The following is a 27,083-nucleotide window of genomic DNA, read 5'->3' on the forward strand; positions in this document are numbered from 1 at the left end:
CTTGCAACACAGGCACTTTCTCTAATGTCCACACACACACACACACACATCTTACTTTTCTATTACTTTCTCGCTGTCTGTCTGTATATTTGCTACCCCCCCCCCCCCCCCTCTCTCTCTCTCTCTCTCTCTCTCCCATCTCATTTCCGCAGGCAGTGGGAACTGAGGCAGGACATCGGACTTAGCTCCCAATTCTCCTCCACTCCGTTGCTCTAATGCAATTAACTCCACTGGTGGGAATAGGAGAGGAGAGCTGGAGAAATTCCTGATTAATCCAATCAAATAGGGCCATGGTCTCTGTGTGAGTGTGTGGGTGTGTGTGTGCGTGTGTGTGTGTGTGTGTATGTGTGTGTGTGTGTGTCTGCAGGACTGAAACCCTTGTCCAGACAGCTATAATAATGTTCTCAAATGCACACACACACACACACGTACTGTACCACTCCGCCTGAGGCAGCAAATGAAACCTTTCATGGTAGATCATATTAGCTGGCAGATATTTTTCTAAGGAGGAGCGCTGGACAGTCCACCCTGCTTCACAAGGTTAGGAGCTTTTCAAATGGTCAAGGCGCCTTTGTGCCGGAGTAGACTACATCCTGGAGTCACTACTTTGTGTCACTTTGCTGCTGGTTGTCAGAATTTTTCTTTTTCTTTCTTTCTTTTTTGGTGACTTTTTCAGAAGAATTTTTGCATAGAAATGTTCTTAAGAGTGGTAATCCATGAGATCCTGTTTTTATTTATTGTTTTTATTTTATTCTGGCGACATCTCTTGCATCTTTTGCTCAGCGTTCATTGCTGTGGCGTTTCTGCACTGCACTTCCCAGAGTTCACCTGTCAATCAAACAGTGTGTCCAGTGCTGTGACGTCTTTTTCCTTGGATTTTCTGTTGATGCGCTCTGAGTTTCTGTAGGTGGCTACAGCTCTTTTCTTTGTCTGTTCAGCCATGGTGGCTATCACTGCTCATGCTAACTACCCAGTTCCTCTTCTATTTATTCCATTATTTCAAACAAACCGGAAATGTAAAAAAACATCCCTTCCAGTCTGCCAGAGGATTTTTCCCAGGAAAGTCCTACCAGACTCCAGGTGTTTAGAACAGAAAATGTAAACACTTTCATGAACTGGGTTTAGGTTGAATCACTATTGTGTCATATCAATCTAGAGAGAAGGAAAATGGACATTCATTTATATGAAAATTTCACAGATCTTTACTTTATGAAATAACAAAATGCTATAAAAAGTCAGTAAGATAGATAGATAGATAGATAGATAGATAGATAAACTGAAATTTCCAGGCCAAAAGCCAGAGGCTGTTGCTTTGCGATCCTGACCGAGTCTCTGAAAAACACACTGCTCTACTTCTCTCTCTCCGCTTTTTTTTCTCTCTCTCTCTCTCTCTCTATCTGTCTATCCAATGGCTCCCATCTGTATTCACTCCGGCTATCTGAAAAACTCATAAAATGCTTAAAGGTCCCCGACAGTGGGGAATTTTACAGCCGCCACCCTCCTGCTGTTTTTCAGTTAGGGCGGCTGTCGAATGTGTCGGCTCAGGATTATATACATCACACAGGGGACGGCCATGTGTTGCAGCTTTCCACCAGGGCTGGAGTGCAGTCGCTCTACAGTATCCTCAGTATCCTGTCCCTTACATACTATTCATACTATACTGTCACACTATGTCACTTGTGTGCGTGTGTGTGTGTGTGTGTGTGTGTGTCACTGCTGAAGTATTTCGCTGGTCAAAGAAATAACTTTGTGCTCTTTACAAGAATGAAGAGAAGCAAGTTGAATCGTTACTGCACAACTCGTTTCAACACACACACACACACACTCACTTACCCTAAGTGTGTTTTGTTAAACAAAGTCAAAGACTAAGAAGATGTTTCTGTCAGAGACATTTCATCGTACTGCATCTTGTTTCTCTCAGAGCTTTCTCTCTCTGAAACTGAACAAACTGTATTAGAAATAACAACACTTCCCTTATCAAACAGTGTATCAACATATTTGTATGAGCAGCATGTGTAGAATAATACCTGTTTTGAAAAAGAGTCTTGGACCAGCATTTAATCATCAAGCAAAGTTTCATATTGACAGATGAGGAAATGGGGAGCCCACCCTCAGGGAGAATTTCACGAGTGTTTCAAAGAGGCTTTTGAAAGCAGGCAGAGATACAGCAGCATTGCAAAAGCTGGAACACAATATAATAAGTTACACAATCAAATAAACAGATCAATTTATGTCGGAGCGGCCAGAAGACCGGCCGCACTTTCTCCTCGGTGCGGCTCGTATTTTTTTTAATTGCTAATACTTGAGAACACTGTGGCTGCTTTGTAGATGTTACAAGCTAGTTTAACATCACCTCAAGCTTTCACATTTGCGACATTACTGCACTAAATACTGGGCACACAAGAGTTGAAACTGCCACTAATCGTTCCACCACAACAAAGAGCTTATTTGCCAATTCGGCGTATCCCTTTAACACCTTCATCTGCAAGAGTAAGAGGTTTGCATCAGCAGACTGGGCCACTCTGATAGTCGTTTGTGCTTTATGGCTGTCCCACAGTCAGCCCAGGCTAATCCACTAGCCTCTTGTGCTGTTTTTTTAGGCTATGTTATATGGCAGGAACTGTTGAATTCTATGTAAGCAAAATGTATCCAGGTACTTCAGTAAAAAATCCAGTCATGAAGCATTAGTTGTGTTAAGGGTGTAACGAATATCCAGTTTGAACTGCAAGACACAGCTTCACCAATTCAAACATATGAGACAGGGTGAAAGTTATTGGGGACTTTTTCGCAAATTGTTTTGGCCGTCTTTTGACTGGGGAAATCCGATTCGACAGTCACAATTGTGAATATTGATTTCACTGAGTGTTTCTTTCTTTTGCATCTTTCCCTCAAACTGCTATAACTAGACCCCCTCCTTTTGTGGCTGCAGTTCATGCTGCGTTCACAAGATGTGGGGATATTCACTGGAACAACTTGACAACTCAAAGCAACAACTTGGAAGTGTTTATGCAGTCAAACTAGTTTGAAGCTGTCAAACGCCACGATTTGTCTGAGGACTTTGGTTACTCATGGTAATATTCCTCAGCTTCTTCAAACTTCAAACACATGCACTTAGTGAGTGATACATTTGATTTTACATTTTACTGTAAACCAAGCATTGCAATGTCAACTACAAACAAAAAAGTCAGTAGTGTCCCATTGCATTTTATTCTATCACTGCAATATGTTACAGTTAGTTAAATTTACAGAAGCAATGTCACCTCCACAGTGCTTCAATTTGGATGCTTAGCTCTTATCCTTTTATTTTTTTGTGGTGTAGCTTGGAAAATGTTTATATTTCTCTCAGTGGGTCTAATTTTCCCATTGCTGAAAGAATGTAAAATGTTGAAAAGTCCATTTATGTAACAGAGAAATATCAAACAAACGTACAGTATGTGACAGTAAATTGAGCAGATGGTAAGAAATGTCAGTTATTTTCTACAGCTGCCTTGCTATAATGCTAATGACATTATTATCCTAAAATCCTGTTTTATAGCTGAGTAATGTTGATTACCAGGCCATTTTTTTGACAGTGAGTCCCAACCAGAGTCAAAATAAGGACACCAAGTAAACTAAATTGTTCTTCATGGCACTTAATCGAATCAAATCATACCAGATCAAATCAAAAATGAATAAACTAATTGTGGACCTGCTCAAAGCTATCTTCCCTGTATTGAATCGCAAAGTACATATCGAGATTCATCCCGAATTGGTTTAAGAGAGAGATTCACATCCCTAGCTGATATCACAGCAGTCAACTCTTACACTCTCTGTAGGGCAACGGGCACAAAGGAGATTATTTTAAAGATGCAGAACTGTGCATAATGTATTACTAAGCTCTCTGAAAAAATGAGGAAGAAACTGTCTCGCTCACTCTCACGCTCTCTCACATGATTGGCACCATAATAAAGGTCTAAATTATGTAAATGCATGCATGCTTACTTAAACAGACACGTGCACACACATACACACACTGACAAAGGCAATCATCTACTGTATGTGTGTGTGCCAAGTCAGCAAAGTCACCGAGACTTTAAAAAGAGAGAGAGAGAGAGAGGGAGGCAAAGATGTTATTCAGTTTTCCAATGAATTTATTTATGGAAGGGTTGTTTTGATGGAGTTTGAGTTTTGCCTCTTATGGGATGATGTGTGTTTGATGCCACAGGGCTGCATTCTGGGATATTTACATTTTGCCTGTCTGTAAAGGAGAGGAGAAGAGAGGAGAAAGTGGCAGGAGAAGTTAATAGGAGAGGGAAGGGGAGATGAGAGGAGAGGAGAGGAAAAGAGTTGAGGACAGGACAGGAGGAGGAAAGGAGCGGAGGGGCGACGAGGGAAGGAGAGGAGATGAAGGGAGGTGAAGAGAAGCAAGACGTAAAGAGGAGGGGAAGGTGAGGGGAAGTGGATAGGTGAAAAGAAGAGAAGAGAGGATGGAAGGAGAGGAAAGGAGGAAAAGAAGGTATAGGAGACAACTGAGAGGAAAGGAAGGGATATGAAATGAAAGAGAGAGGAGGAGAGAGGAGTGGAAAGGACGGGTGGAGGAGAGGAGAGAACCGTTGTTATAAATCAGTTAATAAATCAGTTTGCTGATAATATCAGGCCAATATTGGCCTTTTATTAAATATCAGATATCGATCGGTCATGTGATCCACTGCCGATAAAATGCAGATTCCTCCTTGACCACAGCTACATGAAAACAGTCTGTAAAACCTGCAATGAAATTTTTATTTCTTTGCACATTGCATATTTGTTAATTTAGTGTTTTAATTTAATTCAATTTAATGAATTTAATTTAATGGTTCAATAATGTTTTTGTAAATGAATTCTTCATTTAGTGTATCCCAGACGTTTGCTGCCATTTGGATAGGTGCAACGGGTCACTCTGCCTTAAACAGCTACTAACCATAAAATCATTTCATGGGTTTCAATGGAGAGTTTTAGTGTTACATGATGCTGTTTCAGAGGTTTTTCCACCCTGACAAGAATTTAAAAAATGGTTGGAACTTGTGCAGTTTTTTGGTATGAAAATGGAAAAGAATTAAAAGAAATGTAATATCAGCTCAAAACATTGGCTATCGGCAGATTCAATACAAAAATACTGGTATTGGCCTTCAAAAATCCATATGGGTTGAACCCAAGAGCAGAGAAGAGGAGAGAACATAGCAGGAGAGGAGAGGAGGAGGAGAGAGAGGGAGAATAAAAGAGCAGAAAGAGAAGGAAACGAAGGAGGAAGAAAGGTGCAGATGGGAAAACAGTACAGGAGAGGGGAGTTGGAAAGAGGAGAGAGGAAAGGGGGAGAAGGAGAGAATTAAAGAGATGAGAAGAGGCAATGGAAGGATAGAGCAGGAGGAGCAGGTAGGAGAAAAGAGGAGTTGTAGAGGAGTAATGTCAGGCATGGATGCATTTTAAGACAGAGAGACTGCAAGAATCAGAGCATTGCAACAGAAATACAAATCGTTCATTCCCTCTTAAGGACACAATGCTACATACAAACACACACACACACAATCCTTTATATTGCAGGTGTGAATATCAATGCCTGCTGCCGACCCCTGGGTTTAGGGTGGGCTTTGCGTGGAACAGATCTGTTGTTTGTGTTGCCTCATACTCCATTTGTTGTTGCATTAGATATAAATCTCTGTGCAGATTTCCCCTGCTATGGCATCTTAGGGGTAATACGATGTTACCACTCTGTCCGAACGCTCTGATCTCATGCTTGTTTAAACAAAAACACAATCCAAATCCTCGTCTTCTTTTTTCCCCCAAAGCTCAGCACAGCTCCCAAAGTTGCACATTTTCAGTTTCACTTGGTGCAATAAGTCTCTGACCACAGCTGTCCTTTATTTTGGGGCTTTGTGTGTGTGTTTGTTTGTTTGTTCGCACGTAACGCTTTTTGCAATGCACAGTCCAGTCGCCCTGCATAAGGGGAATACAGTGTGCGCTCGTACACCGGGCAGTACGGTAGAAGGCACACAAGCACCAACCAATTTGAGGCTGGTGCATGATGCATTCACACCAGGCTTGGTGATTTTCCAACTGTAGTGGCTAAGTCAACGCATGAATTAAATATTTTGCTCTGTGATTCTTTTAGTTATAACACTGTGCTGCCACAGCACACCTGTTAGCACAGTGCTAACAGGTGTAAAGTCAGTGTAGTTTCTCTCACTCCAATCATGCATACCCTCCTTTCTCTTACTCTCTTTTTCTCTCTTTTTTGGCTGTTTTCTTCCTTTTTGTTTCCGTCTCTGTGTCTCTGTCTTTGTCTCTGTGTTTCTGTCTCTCTCTCTAACAGATGTTGTATGTGTATGTGTTGCAGGATCACTCTGAATGGTATGAAGGTGTCCAGGCCAGACGTTCGGATCGGCCGCTACAGAATGATTAAACACGAGAGAGACAAACACAACGAGCCCAACCCGCAGAGGTACTGTATCATAGTCCACACTTGTTTTCTTGCTTTGCATTGGATCGATGATGCTGCTTTTGTTGCATAGCTGCACTACTCAGACATTTCTTTCCAACATCTTCATCTACATTTGTGAAAATGATACCCACGCGGCGCTGCAAAGGGCACACTATCAATATCATGTCCTTGTAATTAGTGTTAGCTACAGAGCAATACACTGGTTGGACACATGAGCAGCACCTTTGTGCAATATAAGGCCAGCAGTGATGAGTAGTAGTAGTTTTTCATGATGCTACTGTTCACTGTACAGGGTATTCTGTCCCATCAGGGAGACCCTGCTGAAGGTGTTTTTAACCTTTATTTAACCAAAGAACGTGGAATGATCACTCTCGCTCTTTTTCAGCAATTCCCTGCTTCACTCACACTGTGCACAGTTACACCTGGGAGCTGTCACAGTCTTCTGCTTCTGTCATCCACTGAGCATCTCCACAGGAGCAGTTGGGAGTTAAAGGAAAAATCCACCCCAAAACACTTGAACACTGTTTAAAAAACAGCTACAAAAAACAGCTATTGGGGATGTATCTTGCATTTCTGGGCCCATTTTACTCCTTGGTTGTATATTTTTCTTATTTTCTGCAGATAACTGCCTAAACGGTGTCATGTCACGTTGAGATATTTCCACCAACAGTATAGCCTCAATAGTCCAGAATGCAGACATGTTGCATTTTGAGTAAGGGGCTGTGATCATAGACACGCCCCAGTGTTCACAAACTAGTTGGCTAGCTTGCTATATGCCTAGACACCCACCTTTGACTGAAAGCAAGATGTTCACGCCCGTTCTCTGCGGCTTGACGTAAATCATTCTGGAAAGAGGAAATCACTAACTGAAGTAGAAGTAGAAGAGGCAGGTTGAGATGGGTACAGCAAAAAAGTCAATTACAACAATTCAACACAAAATGGAATGCATTAAACATCCAAAATTGATGGTATGTGACAGGGTAAAAGTATTAGAGGGTGGGTCTTTCCTTTAAGTATCCCCGATTCGGTATTGCTTATAGCAACGGTAAACCTTTTAGCCCTTGAGGCTAGCTAGCATACCACAGATATAAAAACAGATATTAAAACTGACAGTTAAATTCTCACCTCCAGTTCTCGCTGAAGAACGGACAGCCCATGCTGCCCACATCTCAGCCTCCATCTGCCTCGTGCCCATGATCACGTTGCGTACAGCAGCTCCCTTGGGCAAGATAATCTTAATAATACCTTGTAGTGCATGATGCACCGTTATTTTCTAAACTTGTAGTGTGAGCTTGCTTGCGATTAGAGAGAAGAAAGTTTGTCCTTATGTGTGTGATGCAACCCAATTTCAAAATCGGTTGGGATTTTAAAACTCCTGTAATCTGAGCCCAGCATGAGGCAGCTCAACAGTAGCTGTTGAAGGACGGGAGAACATTCACAGGTGACTCCCATGGCCTTTAGGATACTGACACATTGATACATTTCAGTGTTTCATACCTGAAAAGCACATGATAACAGTGAGTGCTCCATGGGTCAGCAGATTGAGGCACATGCCATGTACCGTAATACCCAAATAATTAATATATCAATATATGAAAGATGGCGAAAGATGTTGAAAGATGAACACTAAAAGATTAATGCTACCAGCTGATGAAATACAGAAGGGTGGAGACGTTAGATAAACAACATGCATGCCTTGAAAACCCATGCTGAAAACTTCACAGTATTTATTAAAATTGGTTTCTGCTGAAATATGTGTGTTTAATGCCTGATCTACTGAGTGCTTAGTCTCACTCTGCTGTAATGTCAAAGCAATGTTCCTGATTTTCAGCTGCAGTACGATGCACTGTTGAGATACAGACTTAATACAGGAGGGAAGTTAGAATAAGCACTTTTCATGGTTGTGGGCTGCAGATGGTAAAATGTCAGAAGACTGAGAAAACAAAATCCCCTAAAGACCATGGTGTGGCCTTTCTGATTATTGAAAGATATGAAATGCCCATTATGAAACATATTTAATAAACCAAACATTGCTGTTGAAAGATGCGGCCCGGCAGCTTAAATGTTGCTCTTTTGGCTACACCCATTTAAATTGCTTTTCAGACAAATGTGTAAAAATGCTTCCCGTACAAATGTGTTATTTTATGGCTTGATGAATGAGACCCAGTATGCAGAGATGAGCCCTTCTAGACACATTAATCACCAGGAGTATAGCACCTCACATTAAGCTGCTTAAACATGGATTATCACTGTTTATTCTCCTCTAAGAGCCCCTGTTTTCATGCCTGGATAGGCCAGACAACGATGCCTCTCAACACAAAAATCGATAGCTGCTGTAGCTAGAGGAGAATAAAGATATAGTGAACTGTGTTCCCTCTTCCAATATTCTTTTAGTTTGATTTTAGACGACATTATATTGCAGCATTTTGACAGAACTGCGCTACTGCAGTGTTCAAAGTCTGGGTGTGGCCCCTCAATTGGGTTATAAAAAGATTTAAAAGGCCATGTGTAGACTTTTTATTATAATAAAAAAGTTTTTTATCATAATTTTGTATAAAGGTGTAGACTGTGTGTTGCCTTAGCCTTCCCAAGTCTCTGATACATAATGCAGGTTGAATAAAGTACTCCAGGCCAATAAAAAGGTACATTTTGTTGGAAAATTCTACAAAAATCCTCACAGAACTGGAAAGCGGTGTGAGAAAAGTACCTGCAGTACAAGAATGTCAGTCCCCAGAGAATGATTTTGAAAACAAACCTCTGCTTTATGTTATTTCTTCTTGTGCTGTTAAGCTTTACACTTGTGCAGGTTTAGGTCAGATTGTTGCTGAATCATTAAATGAGAAAAGGAATCACAGCAATTGTACGCCGTCACTTCTTACTCTTATACAATCCGCCCATGTAATTTCTCAAAAGCAGGCGTGATCAGTCTTAGTGTCTACACATGTTTGTTGAATCTCCCTTCCTCTTTACAATCATTCCCAGCGTCTCTGAACACTTGAAGAAGCACATTCAGTCAGCGGCGTACTTCCAACCGAGCTCACAAGTACACACTTAATGTACATAATAACTGTCTGAGGCGGCTCTCAAAATGCAGGCAGCTGTGCTCTTATGGCTTGAAGAGCTTGATAAGGACATTTCCATTGCTGATGTGAGAGACTGTAAATGTTAAATGAATGAGTTGTTGTTTTCACAGAGACTAATTAATTGAAACATGTTTGTGGAAGACTGAGGAGTGCAGACCAAGGACCGTGGCAGTGGAATGGTGTTTCCCCCCTACATGTAGTTTCTATTCTGTTTTTCACATTTCTGCAGGCACTTCTCGCTCTGCTTCACTGCGAAACAACTTGTTAGCATTTTTTAGCAATGCTAATAGAAACTGAAGGAAACAACTAGCGACTTATTTATCTCAAAAGATTGCTGGAACATCATATGTGCTGACTTGCTGGGTAGCTAGAAGAGAGAACATTTCTACACCTTTTATCCACTGCAATTTGATTTAATGTGGGTTCTTATTTGGTAAAAATAACATGCAGTGTGCCCATACAGACAGACAAAATCCATCACCTTATAGGTAGGCCTACTTTGAGGAAGGCAAAATGGCCAAAACTGGCATCTGTGACATCAACTGAAAATAATTGACAGAGACACTTTTTTACCTGCAACAAGTACCTGCTGAAAGTGAGATGTCAGACATCCATCTAGGAGAGGTTCATCTTTAAAATTAACAATCTATATTGGAAAATGCTAGCAATATCTTAAATGTGAAGACTGTCTAAAATAACCAGGCCTGCATAATATGTCATCCATCATTGTTTCGCGTGTGTGTGTATGTGTGTGTATGTGTGTGTGTGTGTGTGTGTGTGTGTGTGTGTGTGTGTGTGTGTGTCTGTGTGTGTGAGAGATTCAACGATCTCTCAGTAATTGCCTGCTGAAATGACACCAATAGAGATGGGAGCAGGCTGGGTCAGACTAGTCTAGTTGCCTTCATCAAAATCAATAAATCAGCCACTAGACTGAAAGAAAGTGTTTGTGTGTGTGTTTGAGTGTGTGTGTGTGCGTGTGTGTGTGTCTGTGTTTGATACTCAATTCCTGTTTCCTCCTCCTCTCTCTCATCGCTCTTGTCTCTCTCTCTCTCTCTCTCTCTCTCTCTCTCTCTCTCTGGTCCATGGACCAGACTTCCTCAATAAGAGGTGACACCAACAGGGACGCTATTTATTTGGGACCGATACATTATTCATAACTGAGGCGAGGGGCAGAAAATAGAGGCCTATTACTTGGTGCAAACTTCCTTTTTGCAGCCCTCCTGGACACTCATTATAATGTCTCGGAAATCTTGGTTTAATGTTTCTTTTCTTTTTTTCTTTTTTTTTTTTTTCAAAAGAAATCGGATTTGGGCTTTTTAAATAAAGCATGGTTCAAAGGAACTGGGGTGTTGTGGAAGTAGAAATGGCCAGCTCAATGCAGTATTTAGCTAGTGTGAGTGGAGGGGAGAGGTTTGGAGTGAAAGTGTTCTTTGTTTTTTCTCTCTCTCTCTCCTCAGACAAAATTTTCGTCTCATCACTTTTCATCACCTTAAAGAAGTTTTCCATTTCTTGTTCTGTTGTTTTTGATTTTTTTTTTTTTTTTTGAACCTTCAGACAGCCATTCAATCACTCAATCCAGTTGTCTGGCATTTTCTTTGATTGAAAGTCACGAGAGAGAGGAGGTAGAAAAATAAGGAATAGGGGAAAAATAGGGGGGAAAATAAACAAGATGAAAGTTGAAGGTTGAAGAGGGAGGAAAGAGAGTGAGAGTGTTAAATCTCCTCCCAGACGTTTTTGAGCATGTCCAATGTGAAAATGCCCAGATTTTAGATGAGTTGGACTTTCCAATAGTGCAAAAAAAAGTGTTTCACAACTTTCTCATCCCTGAGCAACTCAAGATGCAAGCCTGTTTTACACCTCCATCTACAACCAGTACAAACCGAAAACAAAACTAGTGTTTTGAAATACTGTAAAAACTCAATTTTACGTGTCAGGCCATGCACAAAGAGGTCTGTCAGTCTATTCAACAACTAAACCATGTGTCTGTTTCTATATTGTGTTTTCAGCTGCGGGGCTACCCTTTTGTTTAGGTTCAGATTAATGATTGAGCCTTTAAAGAGAGTTTATCTGGAGTACCAGCCTCATGTCCAGCGTTTACCAAGGGAAGCAGTATCTGGACTGTTTGATGAATGTTTGCTATCTCCTCTGCACATTCACACACACACACACACACACACACACACACACACGCACGCACACACATTCACGCAAACACACACACACACACTGGAGTCCATTCGTTCAGCCCTTCTGAGATGCTGGTTAGGCATAGCAATGAGATATCGGGCCAGCGGAAGGAAGAAAGAGCCACATTCATCACCATCCCCTAGTATCAGTTAGCACACACACACACACACACATTCTGTCTAGCAACGGTGCTTCATGCATAACAAATGAATGACTAGCACTGTAGCATTGTTCAATATTCCATTCATAAGTTATCATCCTGGGACAGTGCAGATACAGTATGTGTGCATTTGTGTGTGTGTGTGTGTGTGTGGGTGGATGGATGCGTGTGTGTGTGTGTGTGTGTGTGTGTGTATGTGTGTGTGCGGCTTCTATAAAATAGCATTTGCCATTAACGGGGCTTTTAGTTCACTCTCTAATCTGGAATTCATACAGACATTTTTCTGCAACAGGGTCAAGTGGGACTTACCAGGACCTACTAAAGTATATATCATCAGAGGAAAATAACTCTCCATAGCTGGCATGATAAGCTATTGTTAAGATCCTAAAAGATTCCCAGAAATGTTTTCCTGGGGGACACTGGGTGGAATTAAAATAGAGCTCTGCTTAGCCCAGTTTGGACCCCAACTGGAAATCAGGCTAATGAGACGGCCTAAGTCCTACTGTAGCTAGCTCTTTACACTGCAATACAGTGAATATGTAAGTAGGATTCATCCCCCTTTCTCAGTCTCACCCTCTATCTTTGTATAGTACAGTAAAGGACAAATATTTGGGATAAGCAAGACTGATATTTTTGAAATGATACATAGAGATATAGATGTGCTGTGCATGTGTTTGAGTCTTATATTTCCTGTGTGTGTGAGTGTGTGTGCGTGTGTGTCACACTGTTTGATATATTTGTATAGAGTTCCCTCTATTCCCTCTAGTTCTCATTCACTCTATTGGAATATCTGTTTGTCTTGCTCCGTCCATCTCTCTCCATTTATCACTTTATTTCGATAGTCCACTGCTGACTCTCAACAGTGTGTCAGTAGATATTCAACAGCGTATCAGCTGACTGACTGTCAGCAAGAGCGGTTTCAGCAGACCATTTTGAGATATTTTCAGGTGACTATCAACACATGTACAACAAACTATCTGTAATTTATGTCAACTACCTTTAAGCTGATTGTGAAGTCTACCTGCTCCAATTACTATCAACCCACTATTGGTAGACTGTCGACAACTTTGGTTAAGGTCAGGGTTAAGTTTAGGCACATAGAAGAAATGAGTTAGGTTTAGGGAGATAAAACTTGGTTAATGTTAGGGTTACAGGACAGTAAGGCAATTTACTCATGGACCAATTTCATATGCAGGAATGTGTTTCTTCCCATTTAATAGTCAACAGAAACTCAGTTGATGAAGTCTGTTGATTAGCACTTAAGATGCCCCTTATAGTCTACTAGTGGTTGGTTGGATACATGTTACTTGTCTGTTGAGACAAATCTTGACAGTCAACTGACATGTTGTAGAACGTGTGGACTATCGAAATAGTGTTACCATCTGTCAAATATATGTATCTGTCTGTCTGTCTATCTATCCCCTATATGCTCTCATATCATCTAGTTCTTGTTTGAGTATAAACCTCTCACTCATCCTTCTCTGCCTTTTCCTCTCTCCTCCTTGCCTTCCTTTCCTTGCACTCTCTCTTTCTCTTAAACTAATTTCCCTTCCTTTTAGATTGCACTTCCAATCCCCGGTAAGAGAGAGAGAAAGCATAATTCTATTTATATCTTATTGTATTATTGTTCAAGGGAAAGATGCTTGACAACATTTTTCCTTCTTCCATTCATGCCAATAAAGCTCTTTTTTGATTTGATTTGAGAGAGAGGGAGAGGGAGAAAGCGATAGAGGGAGAGAGATCCTCGCTAGTCAGATCTGACAGGTCTCTGTAGACTCGGTGGTCTGTGTCAGACTGGTTGTACGTCCAAGCAAATCATAAAAAAGACATCTTTTGTTGGACTGCTATCTTTTGAAAAGTGAGTGTGCACGGCTGGTCGTTCACATACATCATCTCTCTCTCTGTTCACACAAAGGAAGAGTATTTTAAGACAAGACGGCTCGCGGTGTTTTGTACACTTGCTGTTAGACATTGGCACACTATGGCCTCATTTTCATTCTGGCTGGCTGGAAAAATTGATGTTATTACAAGAGTTGCAGAATAGTTTGTGTTATCAACCCATTTTAATGCCAGAGGTCGCAACACAAACTAAGGCACAGCACTGTTTCACTCAACGTGGATTGTTTTTCTATCTTTAACCCTAAAATCAGATGCAAAGCAGCTGCTGATGTAACAGCTGAATCACAGCCAATAGGAAAGGATATTCCAGCGTAATTCAAACACCACAGGACGATATAGTAGATAATAGTCTCCGCTGAGTCACAGTGCAATGTCCTAGCACCACCTGTTGGCCGAGATCTGCATAGCAAAGGAAACCAGATGTGTGCCTCCTTTTGAATAAACCAACTGAAAACATGGCTAATGATGAATTCGTACATATAATTATCTGCAATCTGGAATATTATTTCCTACAGTGCATAATGCAGCATGTAATGCATATTTATCAGAACATGATGCATCAGAATAGGCTCATTTGAGTCATAGATTCATTGTTTAGACTACTGATAGTCACGATGAGGTGGATGCTGTGTGTCTAAGAGCTGAACACACAGCAACCCAAATCCTCCTCTGTCCAGGCAATGAAACAGACCCACTCACACATGTACACACATACAAAGGAGGGATTTCATGTAAAAATGTTGATCTTTTATCTTGAAGCTTTGAATTGAATTGAATCGAACTGACCAAAAGATTATTGCCATCATTATTCAAATTGTCTCTGTTTTCTTCCCTGTCCGCCCTATTTCCCTTTTCCACCTCCTCTCTCTCTCTCTCTCTCTCTCTCTCACTCTGTCTCTCTCCCATCAGATTCAATAAAATACAGAACACGAAGAACACAATGAAGAGGGACGGCATCAGTTCTCTGACCTACAGACTGGTTCAGGTCAAGAGGTTCCCTCTCTACACAAATATCTCTGTGGAGATCGGCAAGCCCCCGCCCAGGCCCTTCAAGGGCTAGAGAGAGAGAGAGAGAAGAGGATGAAGGGGACGACACACACGGACTGGAGGGATATAGAGTGGAGAGAGGGAAGGAGGTGGGAAGGAGAGAGAGAAAAGGAGAGAAAGAACCACGTGTCTCAGATATTTGGAAAGATGTGGAGGAGAGAGGGAAGAATGATGGAGAAGGAAGAGGAATCATAAGCACATCTCTCTCTCTCTCTCTCTCTCTCTGTTTCTCTCTGTGTGTCTCTCTTTCTCTCTCTTTCTCTTTACCTCTCTTTTTCTCTCTGACTGAGACTTCAGTTTGCCATTTCTTTAACCGGGACTCAGGCTGTCTCCACCCACGTCCTTTTTCAAGCAGCCAATTGGCAGGCTGCAAACTCTCTACCTTGACCAATCAGTGACTTCAGAACGTTAGAGTCTGGACCAATGGAGGGACTTCGAATATCAAGCGCTGACCAATGGTTGCCGTCAAACTTGCCTGAATTATGGCAGGAGTGGAACTTGGAAGTCTAGCCAGTAACATTCCTTGGAATATTGGAGAGTGTCCGATGGCATCAGCTGGGATATAGAACAGGAACTGTCCATGAAAGATTAGAGACTAGCCAATAATATTCTTTGAAACATTGGAAAGTATCCAGTGGCATACCTTGGAATACGGGACAGCATCCAATGGATTCCTTTCACAGCATTCCTCGGAATACTGAAAATTGACCAATGGCAAGCCCTCATACTGTAGCTTAACCAATGGTGAATGGGCTTTTTAAGAGGCTGCTAGGACTAAAGTGAGAGAGATACAGAGATGTGATTCCTATTGAGCACAGACTGAAGCGACAGCAAAAATATACATTCAGTAGCATACAGTAAAAAGATGGAAGAGAGCGCTGGTGTCTGCATCCAAGAGAGTCAATATCAAAGGATTCACAATGGAGGTCGATAGAAAAAAGGATTTCTATTGAAGGCAAATTACAGTATGACAATAATATAATATGATGACTTGCAGTTGTGGTCAGTGGAGTCGTATCAGGTGGTTCACATATCAAAGATATCAGATGACTCGCATATCGAAGCTATTGGACGATTCACATAGTGGTGATACTGGACGGTTCACATATCGACGTTTGGGTCGGGGATCTTATTAGTCAATCAGATGCTCCAGTATCAGTTAATGAATGTGTATTGTGCCTGCATCTACCGCAGGAGACAAAAAACAGTGCTGGGACACAAAGATAACACACGTTTGATCATCGTCAACTACGACAACAACAGCCGAGAACTCTCTTTTGGTCTCTTTTTTTTATATATATACACAGACTAAAACTTTGGAAACAGAAACAGACTTGTTGGAGTGATCAAAAGTTTTACAGCAAGAATAAACATATTGAAGATATGAAAGGTTTTCTCCTGTGCAGAATACAATGAGGTGGAACTATCCTGGGGAACACCTTTGAATTCAAATGAAGGAACCGAAGACAATAGGCCAGATTTATGCTGAAGGCTCAGTTGTGATTTTAACCCCATGTGGCACAAATTGGAGATGAGGTTTCCAGAAAGTTTGTGTTCCCCCTATCATTCACTCTGAGAAAGATAGAGGTCCATATAGGCATATTTTGTTTCTAGAAGATACAAAAGATGTAATTGCACCTTCGAGGTACACCATTGGTCCTAGGTACTAGCAGAAAAGTAGAAATATCCACTTCTTTTATTAGAAAAAGTACCACGGACATGTCTTAACTGAAAATATCTGTGACACAGAGGGTTAAAAATCAGAGTTGAGCTGTCAGGATAGGTTCCTGGCTCCTGTTTTAAAGACGAAAGCTTCGTGGAAATAAAAGCTGACTCTTGTGACTTTTTTCCTCGGCTCCACAGAGAAGATTGGTGTGGGAATTAATGATTTTTTGGAGGTCATTTTTTAGACGCCGACGTAACCTGGAAGTTTAATAAAAAAGTATCACCATTCATTAAAAACTGTATTAATACTATAACTACGCCATTCTCTTCTGTTGTTATCTGTTCAATCCTTTCAATCTTTTTCAGAAAAGGCTATCATATCCATGGGGGAGGAAATTATAAGGTAATAGTCTTCTGCTGGTGGAAATTGTGAATTTTAAGGCAGTAATGAGAAGTTATCGTTTGAGCAGTTTGACTGACATCCCTATTTCTGCTTCAAATTTCATTATCATCAACTGTCAATTCTTTGCTAGAATCTCATTTATCAAACTGTCATATTTCAGAAATGATGGGCTTAATGAATCAAACATTCAACAATATATGGTATTTTTATTGAAACAATTAAATTGATATTAAGGACAGAACATGCAGACACACAACAGTAGACAAGGAACAGGCTGTTATTTAAAAAAATCTTAACTCAATGTACCGTCTCATGAGTTGCATATGCTTCCTTCTGTGAAAAACGAACAAACAAAATCTTGGTTCATGATTTCCTCCATCAGCGTATGAAAGCCTTTGACTGTTTTAAGCTTTTATCTGTCACTCTTCTCCTTTTGTTGTTGTTTTTCTTTCTTTCCTTTCTCTATTTTGGTAATGCCTAAATGCCAAACTGATGCCTTCAGAAGTTAAATACAGCGAGGGGCAGGAAGTCATACAGCACCTCAAGAGTTTATTTATAATTCAAAGGTCATTCTCTTTGGGTGAAGTCATGTGATGAAGATGGTCTCCTTGCTGACCTGATTAAGAACTGAAATGAGCACCTTTGGCCATTCAAGATCTCAAAACGTCTTGTGCTCCGAAAAAGCCTAAAAAAAAACACTTTGCGAAGATAAAAACCTACGCCACCAATTTCCCCCCTACCTTTGAAATTTGCGTCCGACAGCCTAATTGTTGAAGATTTGTGTGCGATGCTCTAATTGTTTGACATTTTGTATCTGAAAGCCTGCTGTGGGCCCTTTCATCTGGGTAAAATCATGTATTGTGAGTCTTCTCTTTGGTCGGCCTTGAAGCGAAAATGTTCCCATCTGTTTGGCTCGCTGTTATCTTAGCCAGGAGCCTGTTGGAGGATTTGATTGCGCCTCTCCCCAACACACACTCCCAGCACACACACACACACACATTCACACAGTTCTCCCTTTTTCTCAGCATTATCTCCCCTTTCATTGCCTTTTCTTTCTTATTCTGCCAATCCACGCTGTTATGTGTCAATGGCACACTGTTGTAGGCCCACTACATGCACAGCTGTGTCTCCAAAGAGCGCTGCCTCCTTCAATAGATATTGACAGGGCCTCTCTTTGTGTCTCTGAATCTGTGCCACTGTTACTTTATCTTCATTTGTCTATCTATTCTCTCTCTCAGAACACAACCCCCTGTTTCTGAATCACTATTTTCAGAGTCAATCTCCCACTCTCTACCTTTTTCTCTCCATCATTCTCTTCTCCTTCATCAGTGCCTCTGCTTTAATTCTCTCTTCCCTTTATCTCCCTTTTTGTTGCTACCCATCCTACTCTCTCTCTCTCTCTCTCTCTCTCTCTCACCCTTGTTCTCATATATTTTGATGCCTTTTTTTTTAATTTCAGAGTGCATTAACCGTCTGGGTGTGAGTTTTAGTGTCCTCAGTAGGGAGACTACACACGGAGAGGTCGATACAAACTCTTCTTCTGCACTGTGTAGTTTCCACAATTGGTTTGCTGTACAGGTTTACCTATGTATAAATTAGCTTTTGTCATAGTGTGGATATCACGACATGATATTATCAAAAGGCTTTATGGACTTAATGGAAAGGCTATGTGCCATTTGTTTCGAGATTTTTAAAAAATGTTTTGGTTGATGTTGAGTTTGTAATGCAATCATGCTTTTTTCTGCGTTTTGTCCAAATACATTTCATCTTCTTTTGCCGCATACTCACCTTTTGATGTGAAATCCATATTATCCTCTAGATGACAGCAAAAAGACTATCTGTTGCTCATTTTCCGCACACTTACACTATTGAATTTGAGATCAATTTTAGATTTATCGAGGCTCCTCTGATACATTACAGGCAACCGTTTCCCTCTTTATCAGGACAGTTATATGAAGAAACTGTAAAATGAGGAATGAGGGTTCATGAGAGAAAGAGATAGACATGGAGAGAGAGACGTGGCAGCAGTGTGTATAAACAAATGATGGTGGTTAGAGATGTAAAGATCAACAACGGAAACTTGGGTAAAATAGTATCTGAATACGTTTCAATGACTCGGGGGAAGAAAAGGAAAAACCACGAGGAGCGCTTGATGTTCCTTCATTGACTCACTTTGACTTTTGAAGCCGTTCCAGAAGTCAAGCGCGCCTCAGGTGGTGAAATATTTGAAACGGTTTTCAAATACATTTTTGCTGGTCTGCCACAGACAGCAGACAGGACTTTCAGGCCTGTGGGCATTTTTAAAGATTTACTGTATCTCTAGCTAGGTTTTTTTGTACATTGAATGTTGAAAATGTTATATCTTATATAGAATGCATTATGTCATATCAAACCTACTTTTTCTATACAATCAATAAATCCGATGGTTAAAGTTTGTGTGATGATGCTGTTGTCAATTTCTTTGTGTGTGTGTGTGTGTGTGTGTGTGTTTCCCTCAGGGTACTGAAAAATACAGTACAAACTCGACTCCAGTTGATGAATGGGAACTTCATAAGAAATTAGTTTTCACCCGCAGACAGAGATGATCCCAGAGCTTTTTAATGTAATATCTGTGGCTTTTGGCGACCCTGTCTCCTGTTGCCATAACAACCCTCATAAACCTGTTACCATGGTGGTTGTGTGGTCCCAGTGACTCAGTGTGCTAAGGTGCTATGGCTGTTTGGGGTTTGAATCTGGCTTATGGCTTTTGCTGTCATCCCTTTTCTCTTTCTCTTCCATCCTTCCTGTCACCATCCCTATATAACGTCTAATAAAGCACAGATGCTGCAACAGTCTTTCTCTCTCTCTATCTTTTACTTTCAAACACTTCTTATTTTTTATTGTTTTGAGGAGAGCACTGGCCCCAAACTGTCAGCGGAAAAACTCTACAGGGAAATCAGACTTGTGTCTTCTCAGAGACAAGCCAAACTGTTATTTGATCAGAAAAGGATAAAAACACAACAAACAGTTCGCTTAAGGTAGAGAGAAGCAAAGCAGGAGGAACCAGAAAGACAGAGATAGTTGATGGACATGAAAAAGTGTTTTAATCGTAAGTATTGTACAATATGTTTTTTTTATTAGAGCCGGTGTATATTAAAAGCACAACTTAATAACAGGCGTCACACAGTATCTCACACTACATGATCTGAGGTTGGCATCGGTTCCCTTTCATTTCAGTCAATTAAGGAAAAATTGAAACTGCAGCAACAGTCATTCTCTATGATTAGTCAACAGTGAATATGATAGTTATGCCAGAGTGCTTTTCAGATCTATTCAAGCTACTTTACATTGGTTGAATTGAATACTAATCCTCTCATGCCATTGCTGTAAATACAAATGTGTTCCTTAGTAAATCTTCCTGATTAAATAAGAATTAAAATAAGAATGAGAATGTGTCTTTAACTCTAAAACTTAAAATTCAAACCCTAACCGTGCAGATAGATTGACTCAAACCTTATATAAAAGGCTTTTCAGGCAGAATCAAGGTAGTCAAATTGTAATGACAGCTTGTCAGTTGTAATGGTGTGTTGTTGTGCAGCAATGGCTTGGGTATCCTACAGAACAATGTGTAAAGTCAATCCATGCCAGCATGGGCCCAAGCACTGCACATAAACAAATAATAACACACTTTTTCTTTTGGTTTTCATAAAAATGTCCCTTATGATTGAATTGGAAGATGATGACAAAGGACTAGGAAGAAGTACCGCATGTATATCTTAAACCTGTATAGACTGACAATACACATTGAGCTACGTTTCACCATACACTTTGTTTCTGAATGTGAAATAAAAGACAGTCAGTGATCGCTGTGTGCACTGATAACATTGTGAAAATTTGAAAAAGACTGTTTCTATGACAAACACATTCTTTCTTGACAAAAGATGAATAATGCAGTAAATGACAAACTATTTTTTTCTGCAATACAGTGTACATGTACAATTAATATTTCATTAAATGAAGCCCAGTTTACAGATATGCCCATGTCTACAACTACTGTACAGTCATACCTTATGCCATAGTCCTATACATTACATTTCAATTAGTATGAAAAGTATACTGCAAAATTCATATAACAGTTACAAAAGGTTTATTGCTTTCCCAAGCCATGTCCTATAGTCTAAGTTGCATCATAGTTTGTGCATACTTTTTTGGTGTTGCATCAATCCATGACAAGTTAATTACAAGATTCTTCCCATCCAATAATCTTCTCAGCTTCTCAACTAATCTCCTCAACATCATAATACAGTCAAATCCCACTATCCTTACTAGGGAATCAGCACTACTTCACCTACTTAGTTGCACTCCAAAGCAGATATCTGGAAATAAGAGACGCTCTTAGGGAACTAAGGGGTATAAATGTCTTCTCCTCTCTCTTAAGAAATGATAAAACAGAGTGAGTCCAATCAACATTTTGAATAATTTGTGGACAGACAGATACAATATAAGAGGACCAAGGTGTTGTGATGAGCAAAGTCTCTGTTTGAGCCCAAGCCGGTGGCAGACATTTTCCTAATTCATCTCAGTTTTTAATTGTGTCCGGCTGCTGGGTTGGGTGTGGTTGAGGTCCTACAAAACCAAATGTCTTTTTTTTTAGAACACTGCACTACAAGTTTTAAATGGAGAGTTTGTCACTCCTGTTTATCTCTGGTTGCTTGCAGTCCTGTTGGATCATTGTTTCTCAAGGACTACAGCTCATCTGCTCTGCTGACTGGGATGAACTCGTCTGTCTATTTTAACATAATTTCTGCCTTGTTCATGATGTGCAGAACAGGGACTAAGGGTGTGAAAGGCCTGATCTTGAGCACAGTTGCCCACTACATTATAGAATTCCCCAGGTCTCATCAGTATTGCAGTATTGTTTGATGGCATGTTCTTCTGAAATGCAGTTCATCACTTCTGATGGATTGTGGTGTTTTATTGGAGGGTTAAAATTGGTTCTTTGGTTCTTCTTCAGTTCTGTTGGATTGTTGAATTTTTTAAGTTATGGCTAATCCTTCATGTTTGGTTGGATCAGTGGAGGTACAGCTGTTCAGTTCTGTTGGATCATGTTGTTGGAGGGTACAGCAGGGTCTTGGAGATAGAGTGGGTACAGTTGATCAGCTGTACTGGACTGTGTATTTTTGGGGTAACAGTTGCTTCTTTGGGGATAGAGTTCATCAGTTTTGCTGTTCGGGGGTGCAGTTTTTGAGGCGGGCACAGGTGGCCAGACGGTTTCCCTCCCAGTAGCCTGCGTCCTGGCCGTCATGACAGCGACACTTTGTGCAGGAGTCGACCCAGACGGGTTCACCGGCAGGAATCACCTGGCTACGGGACGCGTCAACGTAGCAGTTAGGGCCTGGAGGGGGACACGCAATACAGGTAAGTGTGATTGCACCCACATACACCACAAACAGACACACACACCACATGCAAGAAAGCACATGCATATGAATGCAAGAGGACAGGCATGCATACACAACCACCAAACCATAAAAATAAACCACATTAGTGTAACCAACAGATAAAAATAACCAATTAGAGTTACGTTATAATACAAACATCATTAACAATGCAAGACCACGCAATACACACACACACACACACACACTACAGATGTCGTAATGAATGTACTAGTAGTGGTGGTGATATTATTGAATAACACAGCTTCACAAGGCATATGAGACATATTTGTGACACATGGTAGACCTACAGAAAGAAGTCTACATGCAGGGTAATGTGGACTTACCCTCCCTGCATTCAGGACAGCATTTCCCGGGCTGGTAGATGGGGTTGACACATGGTGGAGGGGCACAATCTGCAACTAGACAGCGGGCGATGCCATCACTGTCACAGGTGCACTGCTCACACTCTGATGGCTGGGAAGAAAACACACACACACACAAACGCACATATACACACAGACACAAACATACACAAATACACACACATTGCGTGCACAACCACCCACACATGCATGGCCACAAATGTAGATGAGGGCACATGCATGCACATACAAAGACACAAGCACAAGGGGTAGGCAATTGATTGAAGGGGAAGAGAGAGAGAGAGAGAGAGAGAGAGAGTGAGAGAGAGAGAGAGACACACACACACACACACACACACACACACACACACACACAGACAGAGACATAATGAGAGGAGGCACATTCAAGGTACATTGTTCATTTTCTTGTATATCAAAATAAAAATTATGTATAGCATACCATACCATACACTATATACATAATATGGATCATAACAAGACGGTATAGTCCAATCGTGTTGTAAATGGGAGTTAACTGTTGATATAGGCAGATAAAATAGTATGACACACTACTTCTAACTGTCATCAAGCGCTTTCTCAAGAGGGGGCGCCATTTACCTCTTCTTGCCTACAGCAGAATCGAGTTACATGCCATCATATCCCAATCTGATTCAGAGATTGTGGGAGGAAATACACAGCCATAAATGTATACAGGCTTATCTAGCCTCATATAGTTAGAACAGTCAAGTTTAGGGAAAAAACCCACGGATAGGTATAAGTTTCATCCAAAATAGGTGTGTGCGTAATTGCGCATCGGAATGGCACGGGTCAGTGGTTTGTAGCAGGGCGGGGTAAAACCTGCTTGAATGAGATCAAAGTTTACACATCAACAGAGTTGTACACTCTTGGCACACCGTTGTTTTTACGCTATTTGTGTGTTGGACAAACCAATTGTAGTTTACAGTAGCAGTTCCACTGCATAGTGTCCGGCCCTCAGTTCTGCGAAAAATCCCTATATAATATTCCTCTGATATTAGTTTAGGGGCTTACAGTGTGTCTGTGGTATTCAATATTTTTATAGTGGCCATATCGTATTTTACACTATTTATCTCCTGTATCACCATCGGATGTTATAGTTATGCAGTGACATTTGTGCAATGTCCTTCTAAAAATTATTATAGGATTACTATCGTTCTTTTACACTGGTAGCACTTCATTGTGATATAGTGCAAATGGACAATTTTGGAGATAAAAAAATATATATCATATAGTAGGCTACTATAGGGCCTACCACAAACACTTCAAGTCCCTATAGTAGGCCTAATATTACAGGAATATTACCACCCTTGGGTCATTCCAATCCCCATCCGTTCTGAAGGCCAACATTGCCCATCTCCAGTGCATCAACTATTTATATCATCTACTGTGGCTACTGTTTATCAAGCTGTATCATTGCCTTGCTTACCTGGAAGTTTTGTCCCAGCTCGTACACCTCTCCCCTGTACTCACACCCGATCTTCTCACACCTGGGGCAGCAGTCGGTGGGGTAGTGGCTGACATGGATGCATGCAGCAGGAAGAGAGGTGCACTCAGTCCGGGCACAAGCCGAGCCCTCGGTGGTACACTCACACTGGGTGCAGTGATCAGAGTCCAGAAAATACCATTCCCCCACGTAGTATACGCTGCCGTTGGCCTCGCAGGTGCTCTCCTGCTGCCCGGCTACCGAGAAGCCAAAGCCGGCCTGTGCGCAAAGCAGTAGTGCCAAAACGGCCGTGCGCACTGTGCGCAGCGAGGAGAGGCGCTCATTTGAAAGCTTTGCCATGATTTAGTTGATCCACCTCGTCCAAAACATACAAAAAGTTGAACAACACCTCAGCAAAGTGAAACATCCACTTTAGTCCTGTTGGGATTTGGTATAGGCAAATTAACATCCACAAATATTTAGTTTGTTACATTGTTACTGAGCGCAAAATCCTCGGCATTACCTCTATAGCCCTTTCACTGCAGTCTTCTGGGGCTGCGCCCAATCCTGTAAAGAGCCGTGAAAAAACTTTCACAGAGGGAAAGTTATTCACTGCCTCTCTGGGGGTTCACACGCCAGTCGCAGCTGAAGTCCGCCCCCCAGATTTACATCTTCAAATAGAAACACAGCCTGTTAGTCCGTACATTTTCAAAGAACACATGCATTATGTTCAGAAATTCATTGTTGGAAATTACTTAAGATTTCAAAGCGTAGTAGGCTGGCTGAATAGGTATTTAGCAAAATATTTCAATCACTAATAAATCCGTATCTGTTATTGTTTTACTTTACAAAACCTTTACTTTGGTTATGGCTCTATTTTATTTTTCGGCTGTAATAAAACACAACTGAACCGATATGCAAAACATTTCTATTTCTAGTTTGATACCTTTTATCCCTATTGTCGAGAGTTCAGATCTGCCTCGCGATATTTCCCCCTTGGCAACTGGAGTGTTTACACTGGATACAAGGAAGCAACAAGGTGAGCAACAAAGTTTTTGTTTGTTTTTTCTGTTTAGCATAGAAAACATAGCAGTTACCGGGTTTTCCCAAACTTTTGAACGACAATGTCTTGGTCAGACATAGAGTGTACTATGAATTGCTCACTGACGCCTTTTGTTAAACGTTTACGTTTAACAAAAGCTAAATAACTTGTACTAAAGCAGCTAACTAGCTAGCTAACGGTTAGCTTTCCTGTGTCAGTAGAGAGGCTATTATCGTAGGCTATTGCTGCCATCCCTCAATTAGCTAAAAGTACACTTGCAAACTCATATAAACTTGCATATTGTAGTAATAACAGGTGTGGTGTCTGGAACCTTTTTAACCTGCTAATAATTTATTTTTTATTCAGTTTCAGGCTTCAAAAGATTCAGACCCCTAAACCTATATATATGGTGTTGACTATAATGTTAGTGTTTCTCTCCATTTCTTCCCCACTAGATTGCCGTTCGCATGCAGTCTACTGATGGAAACCAGTACTGGTGCCCTCGCCAGTCGCTGTGGAGCCTGATAGTGGAGCATGTTCCTGAGTCAGAGCTGCCAGAGGTGCGTGGGGTGCTGGGGGACTCCCTGCTGGACATGTACACAGAGCTGCACTCTGAGGTGAGCTGGCATCAGGAAGCTGATTCTTCATATTTCTGTCAGGAATGGGTTTTTTGGGTGCAGCATTCCCATGCAGTTTCAATGGGTAACACCTGTTTCATCATTCATGTTTTCTTCACTTTTGCCATTATTCGCTGTTTTTGTGATGCCTTGCTGTATCTATTTAAAGAAGACAGTTTAGTGGAGTCTTTCCTAAACAATGTCAGACCTCAAAATGGGCAGTAGGCCTGTTTTTGGTCAGCTCCCACCATCCTGAGTAACCCACTAGTATTTCCTTTTGAGCCTGGTTTCAGGGTGAAACTAAAGTTTGCTCAGCTAAGCGTTCCCGGCCAAAAAATTTAAGAACTCCTGCTCTGGTCGTAGGCTACTTAAATAGGTTAGTTTGGCCGTGTACACTCATTAATAACGATTCCCAGACTCTCTAATAAAAGTGAAATGTGGGTTAATTGGCACAGTGCCCCACTGAAGCCAAAGTGTGAGCCAGACAGACATCAATATTTATTCAAGGCCAACTAAACTCTTGCCCCCAAAGCCCCTTGCATGGAAGGCACTCAAGAAGGCCTCCTTCAGCTCTGGCAAACAAATGACCTCAGCCAAGACAGATTTACTGGGCCGATGAGAAATCCCCAGCTAAGGTGCAACTTATAGTGGCACACGTCAATAGATAGGCCCATCCAGGGTCATCCAGGGATGGAGGCCTAAAACGTAATTTAAAGAGACAGGCAAACCAAGAAATGACAAGGTGATGCAAGCAGCGTACCATAGAAAAACAGGGCGATCACAAATCATAAATAAAATGAATCATAAACAAAACACGTTCAGTAATTGCTGTACCTTGTACCCTGTAGTTTGATTTTACACTGATGTGTAGCCTATCCTGACGGTGTTACATGAAAAATGGCTCAGTTGTTGACCCTAAAGCCTAAGATGTGAAGACACGCAGCCCTACTCTGCTGAGGAAAAGCTGACTTATGTAAGGGAGGCCATGCCGTGTGCACTTAAGATCAAGCCTATAGCTGAAGATTACAAGCACACACACACGCACATACAAAGAGTTTATCTTATCAGCACTTTCCTCCATAAATCTCTCTCTCTCTCTCTCTCTCTCTCTCTCACATACACACACACCTCCCCCGCCTCTCTCACTCTATCGCCATCCTTTCTTTCTGCCCTTCTCTCCTTCTGTCTGTCTGTCTTTCCTCCATGCCTTTCCCCCCTCTGCCGTCCTCTCCCTCTCCCTCTCCCTCTCCCTCTCCCTCTCCCTCTTTCTCTTTCTCTA

General features: G+C 41.2%; 2 protein-coding genes across 2 annotated transcripts in view; one reads left to right on the forward strand and one right to left on the reverse strand.

Annotated features, from left to right (window-relative positions):
- b4galt2 (UDP-Gal:betaGlcNAc beta 1,4- galactosyltransferase, polypeptide 2) overlaps positions 1-14,846 on the forward strand; it is a 122,909-nt gene extending 108,063 nt beyond the window's left edge. The window contains exons 6-7 of the mRNA XM_071900082.2: positions 6,353-6,457; positions 14,696-14,846. Of these exons, the coding sequence (XP_071756183.1) occupies positions 6,353-6,457; positions 14,696-14,846 (256 nt within the window). The remainder of the gene's footprint in view (positions 1-6,352; positions 6,458-14,695) is intronic.
- Positions 14,847-19,965: 5,119 nt separating this feature from the next.
- On the reverse strand, positions 19,966-24,700 carry LOC139912321 (von Willebrand factor C domain-containing protein 2-like). The gene is made up of 3 exons (XM_071900084.2): positions 24,149-24,700; positions 22,666-22,795; positions 19,966-22,275 (listed from the first exon to the last, which is right to left on the reverse strand). The coding sequence occupies exons 1-3, from the start codon at positions 24,503-24,505 to the stop codon at positions 22,097-22,099; spliced, it is 666 nt and encodes a 221-aa protein (XP_071756185.2). The 5' UTR covers positions 24,506-24,700; the 3' UTR covers positions 19,966-22,096.
- Between the last annotated feature and the right edge of the window lie 2,383 nt (positions 24,701-27,083).

The sequence above is a fragment of the Centroberyx gerrardi genome, chromosome 13 (assembly GCF_048128805.1).
Source record: "Centroberyx gerrardi isolate f3 chromosome 13, fCenGer3.hap1.cur.20231027, whole genome shotgun sequence".
NCBI lineage: Eukaryota > Metazoa > Chordata > Actinopteri > Beryciformes > Berycidae > Centroberyx > Centroberyx gerrardi.

Excerpts from the sequence above, each read along its gene's own strand:
- LOC139912321 (XM_071900084.2), bottom strand. The coding sequence starts at position 24,505 with ATGGCAAAGCTTTCAAATGAGCGCCTCTCCTCGCTGCGCACAGTGCGC. Across the intron at positions 22,796-24,148 it reads AGCTGGGACAAAACTTCCAG|CCATCAGAGTGTGAGCAGTG; the intron begins GTAAGCAAGGCA and ends TTTTCTTCCCAG. Across the intron at positions 22,276-22,665 it reads CTGTCCTGAATGCAGGGAGG|GCCCTAACTGCTACGTTGAC; the intron begins GTAAGTCCACAT and ends GTCCCCCTCCAG.